We start from the raw sequence: 15,302 nt of genomic DNA on the forward strand, positions 1-15,302 counted from the left end.
GTTTTTGTGTGTTTCTTTCTTTCTCTCTCTTTTTTTTTTAAAGAATACCAGTAGGAGGGCAGGAGTGGGGCGTTCCTTGTCGTTCTCTAGCCATAGGGAAAAGGTGGGGAAGGTGCCAGGTCCTGCTCACCCTGGACAGGTGGCCCCCTTAAGTCAGTTTGCTAAGTGGAGGTTGGCAGAGGGCATCAGGAAGGTCGTTAAGCCTCATCTGCTGACCCATGGGGGTTGGCACCATGGCACCCCTGCCAAAGCCTGGTCCTGAGCCAGACGGAGCAGTGGGAGCGAGGGTGCCCCAGGTTCTTTCTCTGTGAAACGGGGCTCATAATAATACCCACCTCACATTGGTTGTGGGGACCGAATGAGTTAATATACACCTAGGACTTAGCACAGTGCCTGGTATGTCTGTTGGCAGTAAGCTCTGAGGGTCCAGAGGATATCAGCATCTTTTTTTTTAACTTTTTATTAAAAAAATTTTTTTTCAACCCTACAGAAAAGTTGTAAGAATGGTGCAAAGAACTCCCTTCTAAAAGCCCTTTTGTTGGAACGCCTGGGTGGCTCAGTCAGTGAAGCGTCTGCCTTCAGCTCAAGTCATGATCCCAGGGTCCTGGGATTGAGTCCTGCACCAGGCTCCTTGCTCAGCGGGGAGTCTGCTTCTCCTTCTGCCTGCCGCTCCCCCTGCTTGTGCTCGTTTGCTCTTTGTCTCTGAAAATAAATAGATAAAATCTTAAAGAGAAAAAGCCCTATTGTTGACATTTTGCCACATTTGCCTTTTCTTTCTCCACATATACATATCATATTTTGTTACTACTGTTATTACTGAAAAGTAAGTGGCAGACATCCTAACCCTTCCTTGCTAAGCACTTCAGTGTGTGTTTCCTAGGAACCAGAGTAAAGTGATCGATTTTGGAAATTTCACATTTATACAAAGCTAGTTTGTAATGTCGAGACCATTATTACATTTTACCAGTTGTTCCAATACCATCTTTCCAACAGGATTCCCCTCCCTTGTCCACAATCCAGTCCTTTAATGCAGAACAGTCCTTCTGTCTTTCTTTGTTTTCTCCAACTTTGACCCTTTTGAAGGGTTGTAAAGCCACGTGTTGTGTAGAATGTCTCTGGAGTGGGGCTGGCTGACACTTCCTCATGATCAGATTCAGACGACACATCTTTGACTGGAATAGCACGGCACATCCCTCTGGAGGCACTTCATGTCGGTGTGTCCCATTCGGAGTGATGTTAACTCTGGTCACCTGGTCCCTTTGTCATTAATAAGTAATCTATGGGGAGATAGTTTTGAGACTGTGTGTGGGCACCTGTTCCCAACATATTTTTACCTGGTGGTTTGAGCATTTTTTTGGGCATTGACACTTGACCAAAATTCTCATGAGGTTCACTTGCAGGTCAGCATCTTGATTTGGCATGTAGGTAGACACCAACATTTTCTTTTGCCTGCCAATGAGAAACTTTGCATTGGGAAACATTGATTTTTATTTGAGAGATTTTATTCAACATTGGCTCAAAATTGCCCTTCCTGGTTTTAATGTCTAAAGGGCCAGATTCATTTATCCACTTGTTCAGTGCCTACTCTAGGCCAAGTGCTATTCCAGGTGCTGGGGATAAAATGATTTAAAACCTTTTTTTTTTTTTTTTTAGATTTTTAGTTATTTATTTGAGAGAGAGTGCAGGAGCAGGGGTGGGGGGCAGAGGGAGAAGCAGACTCCCTGCCAAGCACGGAGCCTGATGCAGGACTCAATCCCAGGACCCTGAGATCATGACCTGAGCCGAATGCAGATGCTTAACCAACTGAGCCACCCAGGTGCCCCTAAACTATTTAAAGGCAGAGGGAAACTCCTGTCCTCCTGGAAGGTACATTCTAATGGGGGAATCAGACAATAAACCTGCACTGTATTGTCAGGTAGGGAGGAGTGAGGAAAAAGCAAGCCAGCAAGCAAGACAGGCAGCGACGCGGTACGGGGAGCTTCTTAAGCCAGGCTGCCAGAGAGCTCTCCCCTTGACTCAGGTCAGGAGGCCTGCCTGGCAGTGGGAGCAGCTGGTCAGAGGTCTAGAGATGGGATGTGAGTTAGTGGGACTGTAAGGAGGTCCGTGTGGCTCAGGCAGAGACATCAAGGAGGAGATGATAGTAAATGCATTGGAGAGAGGGCTGGGGCAGGGTGGCCGAGGGCTGGGTCAACCATGACAGGAAGCCAGGGGAGTGGTCCAGGTTTGAGGGGTGCAGCCCCTCAGGGGGCACAGAAGCCAGCCCTCACCCCTGATGCCAGCGGGTGAGGCCGGCCCGCCCCTGCCCTGGGCTTCTGGGGGTGGTCTGACAGAGACCGGATGCCAAGGGGTAGATTGACTTTGAGGGGGCCCGGGGTCCACCAGTGGGGCTTCTGCATCCAGGCCGGAGTTTCTCAGAAAAGGAAGAACGATGGCAGGAAGTGAGCAGTTGGAAATTGCGTTGTTGTGTTTTCCCTGCTGTTGAGAGGGAAGGCAGGAGGGGGCTGGCTTGGAGAGGCCCCTGCTTCCCAGCACCCTGGGTGGCTGGGCAGTCTTTGACAAGCCTTGGCAGACAGGCCTGCTCGCGGGCCCAGCGGCTTTCTGATCTGGAACAGCCAGGGAGCCGCAGGCTGTGGGCCCAGGGCTGTGTGTTCTTGGCCAGTGAGGCAGGCTGTTCTCCAACGTGCGAGCTGCCTTTGTCCCCGGCCATCTCCCCCATACCAAGGGAACAGCGTCGCTCACAGCTTTACCAGCCCGGGCTACCAGAGTAACCACAAACACAACAACAAGGAGAGCTAGCATCTGAAGAGCACTTTTCTGTGTGGGGGCACTTTCTAAAGGCTTTCCATCTGCTGCTTACTGACTTCTCATAACAATGTCCCGGTCACATAACTACGAAGTGCGGATTGGAACCCAGGCTGACTGGCGCCAGAATCTCTGTTCTTCTCTGCCAAGCTACGCTCGGATAAGGATTTATCTAGAGCCCACTACAAGAGTCAAGGGGATGCCATTCGGTCTGTTGGTGGCATTCTCTTGCCTCTTGAGTTCTTGGTGTACTTGAGCCTGTCACCCCCGGCTCTTAGGGAGTGTTGGGAGTGAGGAGGATCTATTTGCTACTGTCCAGACCATTGGGAGGAGGCCTCTGTGCCTCCCTTTCAGGGTCAGATCCAGAGATTCCCAGGAAGTGGGATAACAAGGTGCCTCCCGTGGTCCAGATGACATGTTTTATTTAATGTTGATGACAACTCCATGGGGCAGATTTTATGACCACTCTTTAACAGATGAGGAAACAGGGACTCTGAGAGGTTATATGCCCAAGGTCACACAGGAAGGGGAGAGCAGCATGTCAGCTCAGGTCCAGAGCCTGTTTCTTTGCGCTGAGCTGCTTTGACCCCCAGAGCCAATGGGCCAGGGCCTTTGATCCTTACCAGAAGTCATGTGCTTGATGTAGCACCTCGGGCCTTCTCCACTGGGCTGTTGGAGTAATATGGGGCCGGCAGGCAGGTGGTGGAAGAGCACCAGCTTTAGGGTAAGGAGACCCCAGGTCCAGTGTTGCCTCTGCCACATCTCACGGCATGACATCAGGTGAGTCCTGACCCCTATGAACCCTTTCATTCACCTGAGAAATGGGTATTTGAGTCACCTACCTCCTTAGATCAAGTATGAAAGTAGAGGTTGATGGGTCTTGGCTGGACCTGCAGGTATGTAGGTGAGTGTGGGAATTTCCCGGTGTGTTAAAATGTGCCTGCTGGTCGTTCCTCAGGTTTCCCTGGGAGAGCTCTCTGAATCCAGGGTAAGGGAGTCAGGGAGGACATGGGCCTTCTGAGAAACGTCCCGACTGATTTTAGAATATCATTTTCCTTTCCTGCCCTTAACATCTATATTGAAGCACTATGTATAAATGATAACAGTTGTAGCAGATGTTATTAGAAATAGGGGAAAGGACTTAACCAAAACCAGGTGGTGTTGGACTGGGACCCTAGCCTAGAGTCTGTTTAGGAAAACGACAAGATTTCCTGCTGATGAAAATAGCGGTTCTCAACTGGGGGCGATTTCGTCCCTCAGGGGACACTTGGCAATGTCTGGAAGCATTTTTAGTTGTCACAGCTGGAAAGAGGGTTTTACTAACATCCCAGCAGAAGCCTGCAATTCTGCTAAACATCCTGCAATGCACAGGACAGCCCCTCCAACCAAGAAGTATCTGGGCCAAAATGTCAATGGTGCCAAGGTTGAGACAGGCCGATTAAAAATAGCCAGCACGGACATTGTATTTACTTTGTGTCAGACATTGTTCTAAGTGCTTCACAGGTATTAACTTGTTTAATCCTCCCAACTCTGGGGCATAGGAGCTATTATTATCCTCAGTTGACAGATGGGGAAGTCGGGGCTTGGAAAGGTTAAATAACTGGGCCGGGGTCAGTGTGCCAAGGAAGGAACAGGCAGAGCCAGGACTCGAACACACACAGTCCAGCTCCGGAGTCCATGCCTGTAACCACTGTGCTGTGCCCTAGTGCTTTGCAGGGGGGGAGGCCGCTTCCCTTTAAGTCAGATTTTTAGCTTTGGGTCCAGAAAGCCACATACCAAGAAATTTGCTATGTGCCAAGTGTCCAGAACCTTTCATTCCTGTGCCAAGAACAGAAAGGGGGAAGGGTGGCGAGGGGCCCAGTGACCCACCAGGGAAAACCCTGTGACTTCCAGATGCTGAGTATGATTCACCTCATGAGTTGACCAGCATGAGGTGCCCGATGGGAATGGATTCTGGTTGACTATAACCTCTTCGTCTTTGGCTCCTTTCGTTAGGGACTCAGAGATGGGGTTGGGGTCACCACTCTGCACTGGGGACCAGAGTGTGACAGGCCTGTGCAGAGAGTGCACCTCACTTTGCAGTCCCGGGCTGTGTTTGTCATTGCAGACGTGAAGACAACCGTGGTTTACCCTGCCACAGAGAAGCACCTGCAAAAGTATCTGCGCCAGGACCTCCGCCTGGTGCGAGAGACGGGAAGCGATTACAAGAACATCACCTTACCCCACCTGGAGTCCCAGAGCCTCAGCATCCAGGTGACTGGCTCAGGGGATACAGACACGGAGTGCTCCCTATGGCCGGTGGATCTCTCTCAAGGCTCTCTCAGGGGCCAGCACCATCCCACAGGTTTGGGTTGGGCAGAGAGCACAGTGGAAAACCTGCCCTCCTGGGCCTTATGTACTTCCTGGTGCAGGGGTCAGCCCACGAGTGCAGAAGTAACTGCACAAGACGGGAGAGACTGAGTGGCACAGGGAGTTCTGGGCTGAGGTGGTCATTCTTTCATCCAGGATGGTCAGAGAGGCTTCACTGAGAAGGGAATTGACCCTGATCTTGAGCATTCCCTGAGGCTCTGTGGAACTCTCAGAGCAGCCTCCAGGCCTTTGAAGAATTTGTGTCTCTAGCAGCATTGATAACTGTCTCAGAAGGGCTCTGCCCTCACCTGGCTCTGTGAATGGGTCAAGACCAATGCCAGGGTCGCCCCCCAACCCCAGTCGAGACTTTTATTCCCAGTTCCGCCTCGGGGAGTTGAGGCCCAGAGTAGAAACTTCATTCACCCATTCCCCTTGCATTCGCTCCCCAGAGGGCAGGGTCCCGATGGTCACAGCGGCTCAGTGCAGGACCTCTTCTCTCCGCGGCTTATGTGAGGTACGGCAGCATCTTCAGCTACTAGACCAGATGCAAGGCCATTTAGCTCAGAGATCCCGACTTCTCTTTGGGCCGAGGCCCAGTGCCAACCAGAGCCTGGAATTGGCCCCGAGTGAATGCTCAGCATTAAATATGATGGATGAGGCGTTTCCTTGCTCGCTCACTGGCTCTCACCATCTCCGTCTCTCCATCATTCCCCCTTGTTCTCTTTGAGCACTTCTCACCCACCCTACCCAGGATTCAGGTCATAGCGGTGGGGGGCGCTCACACACAGGACACTAGGAGCCATTTCTCCCAGGCCAGAAGAAGGGAGGGGGCCCTGGGTGGGGGGGCCCTGCCAGATAACTTGCACATGGGAGAAGCAAGGGAGGGGTGGTTGGTGGGCGCGCAGGAGGCCCTGTGTGCCGACAGCCTGCTTTCCCACAGGGGACGACCCTGCTGGCTCTTAGCCCTGGCCCCCCTGTGCTGTATTTGCAGCAGTTCTCTGGCTCAAGCTGGCTTGATTTTTGTTTTTTAAAGTCCCTGCACTTGCTCTGTCTTCTAAGTGGAAAGGAGATATGTCTCCATCTCCTTAGATATAGCTGCAGCTCTCCGGGGTCCTAGAGGGATCTCCTGGAATTATGTTCTGTGGCACCTATTGCACAAACATGTGATCTTAAAGTTGGTGTGAGTAGTATGTGTATCTTCTCATACACCACTGTCTAGTACCTCTTGGAAAATAATACAAAATTCCACTATTCTACCGAATTCTGTTCGACACAGCATTCGTGTGTTTTTTTTTTTTTTACTATTTCTAGTTAAGTTTACAAGACTCAACTGACAACAGTTGTTACATTTATTGAGCATCTACTGTGTCCCAGGCCCTTTGCTAGGCTCTGGAGGGTCACCAAGGTAAACATTTGTAATGCCCCCAGAGTCCTGTGGGGAAGACAGACATGGGGTCTGACCAGTGCAATATGATGGGATACTATTCCCACAGGTGGTTTGTATACGAGGTTCAGGGGTGACACGAAGGGGGGTGATCAGCTCAGATAGTGGGGGACTTCACAGAGGAAGGGATCGTCCAGTTGGGTTTTCAGGAACAAAGAGAAGTTTGCCGGGTGTACAAGTCAGAGAAGGGCATTCCAGGCAGAGTCAAGAGCAAGTGCAGAGGCACAGAGGCCTGGAGGATCGGCCGGAGACAACAGGAGCAGGTGGGGTGCACCTTGTCGGGAGACTGGGAGCTCCCAAACCTTGCTGATCGTCAGGATTGCCTGGGGAGATTTTTAAAAATACAGAGCATGGGCCCTACTCCCTATCTCCTAAATCAGAATGTTCAGGGAGTGGAGCTGGGAAGTCTGTATTTTTTTTTTTTTTTTTTTAATCTCTGTTTCTAATGATCATCAGATTTCAGAACCTCTGCCTTAGGCACTGAGGGCCCCCTAAACGGTTTTAAGCATATGGGTTCCATGAGATTTAAAGAATTGCTGGAGTCTGGGGAGTGTGGTAGCGGGAAGGCTCGAAGGGCCAGCGCGGGTCTGGACTGAGGCCGGGGCAGTGGGGAAGGCTGCAGCAGTGATTTGAGAAGCAGGGCTCAAAGGTGGCGGATTCGGAGAGGCAAGCGAAGAGTAGGTGGTGGGATCTTTAACCAGGTCGGCGGACGCGGACAGTGGAGAGGGTTTATGTGGCAGACAGTTTAGTTTGGGGCTTGTGAGCACTCACCAGGTGCCAGGGACGGTGCCAGCCAGCCTTCTATGAGGTGTGCATCACCTCACTGAATCTTCTCAGCAGCTCCTTGGAGATGGGATTCACGGCCAGGCAGTGTCAGCCCAGCGCCTGCGCTATCAGCCGACTACCCTATTTGGCTCCTCGAATTTGAGGTGCTTATAACTCCTCAGTCAATAATGCCGTCGGACCTCTGGGTCCCGAGCGTTAGGGACCATCAGGCTAAACCTGCTGGTCTGTGAGTCATCAGGCTGAGGTTCAGTGTCAGCCCAGGATTTGGATTCTGCTTCTGCTATCTCAGAGCAGTGAGCGCCCTGCACTTCTGAGCCCGGCTCCTTGTCTGGAAAATGTGACTGGGGTCCCAGTGGGGATTGAGAGAGGTGCCACAGATCACGTACCTGCTGTTGATCGCAGCACGCACTAGACGCCAGGATGGTTGCTGCCCTCCTGTGCATATGCAGGGCTCATCCCAGGGCCGGGGCCAGGGGAGTGCAGAGCTGAGACAGCTGCAGGTGTGGGCAGGCGAAGGGTGGCCAGGAGGGGAGCGGCCGGCACGTGGGTGAGCAGAAAAGCAGGAACAGAGTGAGCGGGGAGTGAGATGTCCCCAGGGAGGAGAGTTGCCAGTGTCATCTACCGCCAGGAAGCCGTGCCAGGTGCCTTCCAGAACCAGGGCTGGCTGAGTCTCCCGGGCTTGCTTTCTGATGGGCTCGCTGCCCGTTACATGCACCCCACCCTGCAGTTTCTGTGAATTCCATTTCCTGGTCCCCTCCCTTTCTTAGCCGGGCTGCTGGCCTGGGACTCCACGTAGATTCCCGTCCCTCCCGCTCTCCCAGAGGCCTTCCCCACGTGGCCTGGAGTGTGGGCTCTGGGGCCAGGCTCTGGGTTGGAATTGGGTGGACTTCTCGTGCTTGCTCTTTCCTCACCTGCCACACGGGGACACCAGTGCGTGGGAGTGGGAGTCCTGGGGCGTGGGGGGGGACCCTTAGGACGGGGCACAGGGTAGGGCTGCTCACCACCACCACACCTTTGCTCACCTCCTCTCTCGGTGCTGCAGCCTCCAGCAGGGCGCCTGTTGTCATCACAAGGTTGCAGCCCCGCGCCACCTCACGTGGGAGCTTTCCAAGCACCCTCCTCTGCCCTTCGGGACCTCCACTGTGCTGGGTGCGGTCAGTCATTTACACTCCACTCCACCCTGACGTAGACGTATCGTTCGCCCCTCTCAAAGGGGGAAACTGAGGCTCAGAGAGTACGCCACTTACCAACGTGTCAGCTAGTTAGGGAGGAGGTGGCCGAGGAAACCAAGCTTTGGTGGGCCCCAGAACCAGTTTGTTCTCTATGGACTACCACACAGCTTTCCAGTCCAAGTGGGGGCGGCTTATCTGTGGGCAAGAGAAAAGTCAGGGCCCCAGGGTGGCCACTCCAGGGCTCTCCACAGAGTGTTGTCATCCCCCTTCCTCTTCCCCTTTACTTTTGAGGTACTTTGGGTCAGGTTCCGGCTGACTTTTTTTTCCTGCAGCACATTCCCGGTGAGCCTTGCAGTGGGAAAGGAAATGCCTCCGTGGGAGAGTCTCCACACGCTGGGCTGGGCATTGCTGTGGTCTCTGTGCCGCCCGAGGAAGCCGCTGCTGGCTGCCCTCCAGCCCACTCCCAGGAAGGTGGCACAGCCAGCGTTCTTGGGAATCCCCTCTTCTGTAGTGGGTGGGCCACACTGTGACTGACCTGTGGGCCTTACTGGGGGGGTCTGGGAGCCCCGCTCTTCCCAGGCAGGTACTCTCTGCTCCCTCCTCTCTGTCTCACATAGTCACATTTGACCTTAGTCATGCCGGCTGAGAGCCGAGGATGTGGACTTGGGATGAGGCGTGCAGACTCCAGACAGCCCCCGTGGCCCCTGGCCTTCGCGGACCCCACTTGTGCCCGAGCTTCTGGGGGCGGGTAGAGGAGCCCGCCACTGGCCTGGTTGTGTGGGTGCCCTGGCCTCCCGATCCGCCCCCTCAGCGAGCTGGGAGGCCCTTCCTGAGGGCCAGCCCAGCCGCTGCCCTGTCTCTGGCTCTCCAGCAGGCTCCTCCCAACTTTCAAGCTCAGAGTTGACTCAGAGCTCTGGGGAAGTGGAGAAGAGTGGAGGTCTGTGGGTTTGAGCCCTGTGAGCACAAGGGGCTTTCTTATCTTAACCTCCCTGCATGCTGGCTTCTTCAGAGAGGCCACCAGGACCCTAATTATAAAAGGACAGCCTTGGGATCCACACAGAACTCAAGGAAGGGTTCTCTGAAGACTGTCAGCAGCTAATAAAATGGCCTGCGGGGGTGGGGCTGGAGGCCCTGGGGTGACAGGAAAGGTCTGTGTAATTGCCGTCTCCAGGTTGTGCGGCTTCTGCTGCGTCACCCAGGGCCGTGTCAGCTGAGACTGCTGTGGTTCCAGGTGGGCCGAGGCACCAGGCCCACCGCTAGGGAGTCCTACCAGCCGGGTGGGACACCCACACACGTTAATGTCTGGGACCTCAGCCTTTCCTGCCCTGCTGTGTCGAAGGATCTCCTTCTGACTGTCTTTGCCTGTGGTCCTGAATAAAGTGGGCAGGGGCCTAAGGAGACAGCCGTCCCTGAGTCCTGGGGTCAGTGGTGGGGATGGACGCAGACCAGGCCTGTGAGGCCAAGTAGAGCATGTCCACAGGAAGGACCAAAAGAGCTGGCCCCCCAATCCAAGCTGCAGTGCCCGTGAGGGATGGCCCCCAAGAGCAGAGCGATGGGGACAAGGCAGCCTGAGTGTAGACGCCCCTGAGCTTAATGGCCCTTTATGGCTTGGCTGTCCTCCCTGGAGGGGCCCAAGAGAGCGTACCCTAGCCCACCCAGTCTGTGATGTTTCCCCAGAGGTCGTGAGCAGCTTTGTGAACCCTCTCTCTTCCCCTCCTTCCAGTGGGTATACAACATTCTCGATAAGAAGGCGGAAGCTGACCGGATTGTTTTTGAGAACCCAGATCCCTCTGATGGCTTTGTCCTCATCCCCGATCTCAAGTGGAACCAACAGCAGGTAAAAGCTTTCTTGCTGGGGCTCTCTGGTCTCCCAGGACTTGCTCCAGGTTGCTGGTCCTCCTTAATCCTGCCCTTCTTTCTCCTGCTGGTCTCTCTGAGCAGGTGTTAACTCACCAACAATGGAGGCCTGAGCTGGGTACAAATGTTTACACCTTCAGGTGTCAGCTTAAAGTTCTTCTGGTTCTCCTCCCAGCAGGGGGTGAAGAATGGGGTGATGTTTGCATCCATAACCACATGGGCCATTCTTTAACCAGCCAAGTGGCTTGGCCGCCACCCTCCCTTCCAGGAGTACCTAGCACCCTGAGGAGGACTGTTTATATTCTCTCCATGCCCCTGGACACCAGCAGATCTAGGCAGGCCTGTGATCTGAAGCACTGATAGGAAGAGCCATGGCAACCAACCCAAAGGAGGTGACTGCCCACTGGTAGGTGGCGTAGTGGAGGGAGGCTGCCAGAGTACCCGTGTCCACTCCTCCCACCCCCAGCCCTGCAGCTTATCCCCACCACAGGCCTTGAGGGAGGAAGCAAGGCCTGGCTCTGGAGTTGTCTGGGGAGCTAGGACAAGGCCACAGAATAGGAGTGCTGGTGACAGCTCTGGGCGATGCCTTTGTGCAGCTCTGCAAGCCCCCCGTCTGTCCCTGTGGGCAGCCCTGTGCCTGAAGGCCCAGGTCACAGACTGGGGCACGGGAGATGGGATATGAGGTACAAGGAACTTGTCTACCTCACGAGATCTTTGAAGACTAAAGAAAATGCAGCGTCATTTTGACCTTGTGCTGCCAGGCATCCTGCTGGGCCTGCCAGTGGAACTGCCCTGTCTGTCTGTCCCTTTTAAGACAGAAGAGTTTTCAGGAACTGCACTGGGCTCCCAGCCAAGGGGCTGGGGTGGCTCACCCTCGGGGCTTATGAATAGGCCCGCTTAAATGTCAGACTTCCTTTGATGGCCATACAGGTGCGATTGTTCTTAACCTTTGCTTAATTAGCACCTGTCTCTTGGTGGTGCCATATTTCATTGTCTGGGATCCCTGGCTTGTGACAGAATACTGAAATCGACAGCTTCCTTAGAATTTGCGCCAGTGTAACCAGCAGGCGAGACAGACCAGGCCTGGACTTCTGTTCTTTGTCCTTATACTGGGAGGCGGGGTGAGGGGGTGGGGAACAGGGGGGGCACGGACTGAGGAAAGAGGTATTCTGGTGTTTGCTTTAAGGAGCCTTCCTAGCCACCCTGGAATCTCCTCCTCCTGCTGTTTCTCCCAGAAGTATATCATAAAGATATGCTCCCAACTGCTGACCCAGGATTAAAGAAGACTCTTTGTCCATCCATCCATCCATCCATCCGTCTACCCATCTATCCACTCCACATATATTGGTCAGATGCTAGAGAATCTTGCTTCCCTGGAGCTTATCATAGCCCTTCCCCAGTTCTTGTAAGAAATTGCCTGTATATTCTCTTTCATTTGCCTTTTTTTTTTAAGGTCTAGTTAATACATGTGATGTAGTTTGGGGAATGTAGGTGAGATCTGGAGCCAACGACCAAGAAAGAATTCTTGAGGCTTTTTTGGTACCAAAAGGTGGTTTTATTAAAACGGGGGGACAGGACCCCACGTGCAGGAAGAGCTGCTGCCCCGGGGTTGTGAGGGGTGCCTGATTATATACTTGGGGGTTGGGGTAAGGAAAAAGGGAGGTTTTCTAAAGAACCTTCCTATGCAAAAGAGGACCTACAAGGTATTGGAGGCCTTGCCATTGTCAGGTTAAGGTTGTTTTCCCCTCTAGCCAAGCATTAACATTAAGACAGTTGGGAGTTTCCTTCTGGAAGTTCGGTTATTGATAAGAATCCTTTTTTCTTACATATCACTAAGACATTTGTAAACTGAGGGAGACTCCTGTCCCCCAGGAGTGTAATCTCTCTGAGTGAACCATTTGTCTTTCCTTCCCTTGGCTTTAGGGCAGCAGGGAGTGCCTGAGGAATGTCACACATGTCCCACCTGGGGAGCGGGGCCTTGTGGGGTGTCAGCTTGTGCTTTGTCCTCAGCTTGTCTTCTGCGCCCTCCTCACAGACACCCAGTAAAAATGCAGGTAGTACAAAGAGCTCCGTAGAAGTCCTTTCCTCAGCCCCCATTCCTCCATTTCCCTCCCCCTGAAGGGACTGTTTCTCAGGAGAGAGGATTTCTTTGTCTCTCCTCCCAGGTGTAGTCTTTGCATATTGTGTAGGTAAGTGTATTTGTATCTGTCTCTGTGGACACAGTGTGTACTTTCAGTTCATCTCAGGTGGGTTCTTGGATCTAAAGTGCCCAGACCAAGAAACTCTTCCTTTGGCTCACTCCCGAGGGGGAGAGATGGCTCCCCAAGGCTCCAGCCACTCTCCATCTTGCCCCTTGCCAGGAAGCCCTTACTTCGAGTCTGCTGTCCTGCCTCGTAAAAAGAGATGGATGGTGTCTAGCCTGCCCGGAGTGATCGGCGGGCCACCTTCTGGGATACCAGCCTGAGACCCTGTCTAGCTTGCTTCAGACCCTTTCTCTGGGCCCGGGGGGCAGGTTGGGGGGGGGGGGGCTTGAACTGCCTGCAGAAAATCTGGGGTCATGTCTGCTGTCAAAGAATGGGTTTCCCTCCCTCACGCAGCCTGTGACGGACGCCCGGCAGCCGGCTTCGTGCCTCATTCCTTGCCTGTGGAGCGGAGAGGTGTGATTTAATGTCATGCTTGTGATTGGTCAGCAGCCATCATCTAAAACAAATGCTACTATTATCTGAAGTCTGGGACAGTGACACATAACAACAGCTGAAGATACCGACGGGCACGCAGACACCCCAAGTTCAAGCACTTTTGTTTCCTGCTTCTCCTGGGGCTCCTAGAGAGAGAGAGAGAGTCCTGGGCACAGGCCCTACGGAGGGAGAGTCTAGAAGGGGCTTGTGGGCAAACCGCGGCTTCGGCAGGCACAGCTTAGCCATTTGCTGGGAGCTTCCCACGGGGCTCATCTGTAGCAGGTGTGAGGAAGAGAGGCCCCGACTGTTAGAGAGGAATGTCTGTGGCCTGAAGAGACTGTCTTGTCCACAGTTGGACCAACAGGCACCATATGGGAAACCTCCTCGGTTTTCAAACCGGGGCCCTGGAGGATTCTGTTGGGTGACTCATGGTCCCCGGATTATGTCCTTGAGGAATGTAGCAGCTTGGCTGAGTGCTGCAAGCCTCCCCTCCCCCTTCACCCCCTCCCCTCCACCAGGCCTTGCCCCGTGGAGCCCTGGCGGCCCAGGGCTGCCTTGCACATGGATGTGATCATCAGCCAGGGCTCGAGTGCTTGGGAGGGGCGGGAAGGTTTTCTGTGCAGGGGAAGGGTTCATTTGCCTTCTGGCACAAGACCTTGTTGACTTTGGTTCTTTATGCTGTTAGAACCTCCAGGTTTTCAGCCAGGCACTGTTTTTAGGAAGGACAGCAGGAAGGGTGCTCTGTGAGCCCTATGTGATAGGGGAAGAGAGAAAAAGGTCTGGCACTCTGGCAGTGCTCATTGCTGAGCTGGCCCCAGGGTCCCTTTTCGCCCTTCAAATCCTTCTACACCCCTTCCCCTGCAACTGGACTCCAGACAAATCAAGTGGCTTACTCTCCCCTTCATGTTCTATACTTCCTTGCCTCTGGGCCTTTGCTTTCACTGTTCCTTCTACTGGCATGACCTTTCTCTAAACGCTACCTCTTCTTTAAGACCCAGATCCCCTGCCTCCCTGTCTGGATCAACCTAGCTAGATAGTCTTTCCTTTTTTTTCCTGTACTTTTATCACTTTATGTCTTGTAGTAGCTACTTATGTACATGCTGTTAGCCCATAAACTCTTGGAGGGAAAGAGTTGTCCTTGGCACTTTCTTGAACCTTCTCCCATCCCCCCTCCATCAGCTCTGTGAGTATATAAATACTCCCATATGATATTCTTTTTTTTAATTTTATTTTTTTAAAGATTTTATTTATTTATTCGATAGAGACACAGCAAGAGAGGGAACATAAGCAGGGGGAGTGGGAGAGGGAGAAGCAGGCTTCCCGCGGAGCAGGGAGCCCGATGGGGGGCTCAATCCCAGGACCCTGGAATCATGACCTGAGCCGAAGGCAGATGCTTAACACCTGAGCCACCCAGGCGCCCCCCCATATGGTGTTCTTGAGTAGCAAGAACAAACAGAAGTTCTGTCCTTAGGTTGTCCCACGCATCCCAGGCATGTGGAAGCTCCCATTGCCGGGGGCTCCCCGGGATCGCCTGTGGCTGGCACTGAAGCAGGCCTGGGGCCAGGCGGTTCCTGGCTTCTATGAGGGATTCTAGGATTGGCAGCCTCCCCTGGCGCTGTCCGCCGCTGAGCCTGGTTGACCCCTGCCGATCTCTGCGCAGCTCGATGACCTGTACCTGATTGCAATCTGCCATCGCCGGGGCATCCGATCGCTTCGGGACCTCACTCCAGAGCACCTGCCGCTGCTCAGGAACATCCTCCGGGAGGGCCAGGTGAGTTGCCTTGGCCAAATCCACACCGAAGCCCAGAGGAATTCTGTTCTTATTCCAGTGTGTTCCCTGGCCACTTCTTCACCCTTCCTGGAAGTCCATCTGTGAACGGGGCTTCTCTCTGGCTGCCCGTCCCAGGACCCCACGAGGGCTCTTCACATGGACTCCTGGTCCTGCCCTTCCCCTCCAGCTCTGCTTTAAGCCGCCTTTCCTCTGCCTGGGTTCCCGCTTTTGCCTCCCTGCCTTTTCTCCTGCAGGTCTCTTCTGAGACCCCCCTCTTCTCCCAGGATCCCCTGTGTCTGCTCATGACAGCCACATCGTGGCAGATGCATTTCTTGGGCAGATAGGTCCCCAGCTCCGATGTGTGCACATTGTACCTCCTCCTCTGCCTTGAGGCCAGAGCCTGAGTTCTATAGCACCTGGCGTTCTGGGGTACTTTGTACAGG

At 53.7% G+C, this 15,302-nt stretch overlaps 1 protein-coding gene across 1 annotated transcript in view; it reads left to right on the top strand.

Annotated features, from left to right (window-relative positions):
- DCPS (decapping enzyme, scavenger) overlaps window positions 1-15,302 on the top strand; it is a 37,062-nt gene that overhangs the window by 20,000 nt on the left and 1,760 nt on the right. The window contains exons 3-5 of the mRNA XM_035009273.1: window positions 4,910-5,055; window positions 10,277-10,390; window positions 14,749-14,859. Coding sequence (XP_034865164.1) covers window positions 4,910-5,055; window positions 10,277-10,390; window positions 14,749-14,859 — 371 coding nt within the window. The remainder of the gene's footprint in view (window positions 1-4,909; window positions 5,056-10,276; window positions 10,391-14,748; window positions 14,860-15,302) is intronic.

This window comes from Mirounga leonina, unplaced genomic scaffold, assembly GCF_011800145.1.
Source record: "Mirounga leonina isolate KUSES-001 unplaced genomic scaffold, KU_Mleo_1.0 Mir_153, whole genome shotgun sequence".
Classification (NCBI taxonomy): domain Eukaryota; kingdom Metazoa; phylum Chordata; class Mammalia; order Carnivora; family Phocidae; genus Mirounga; species Mirounga leonina.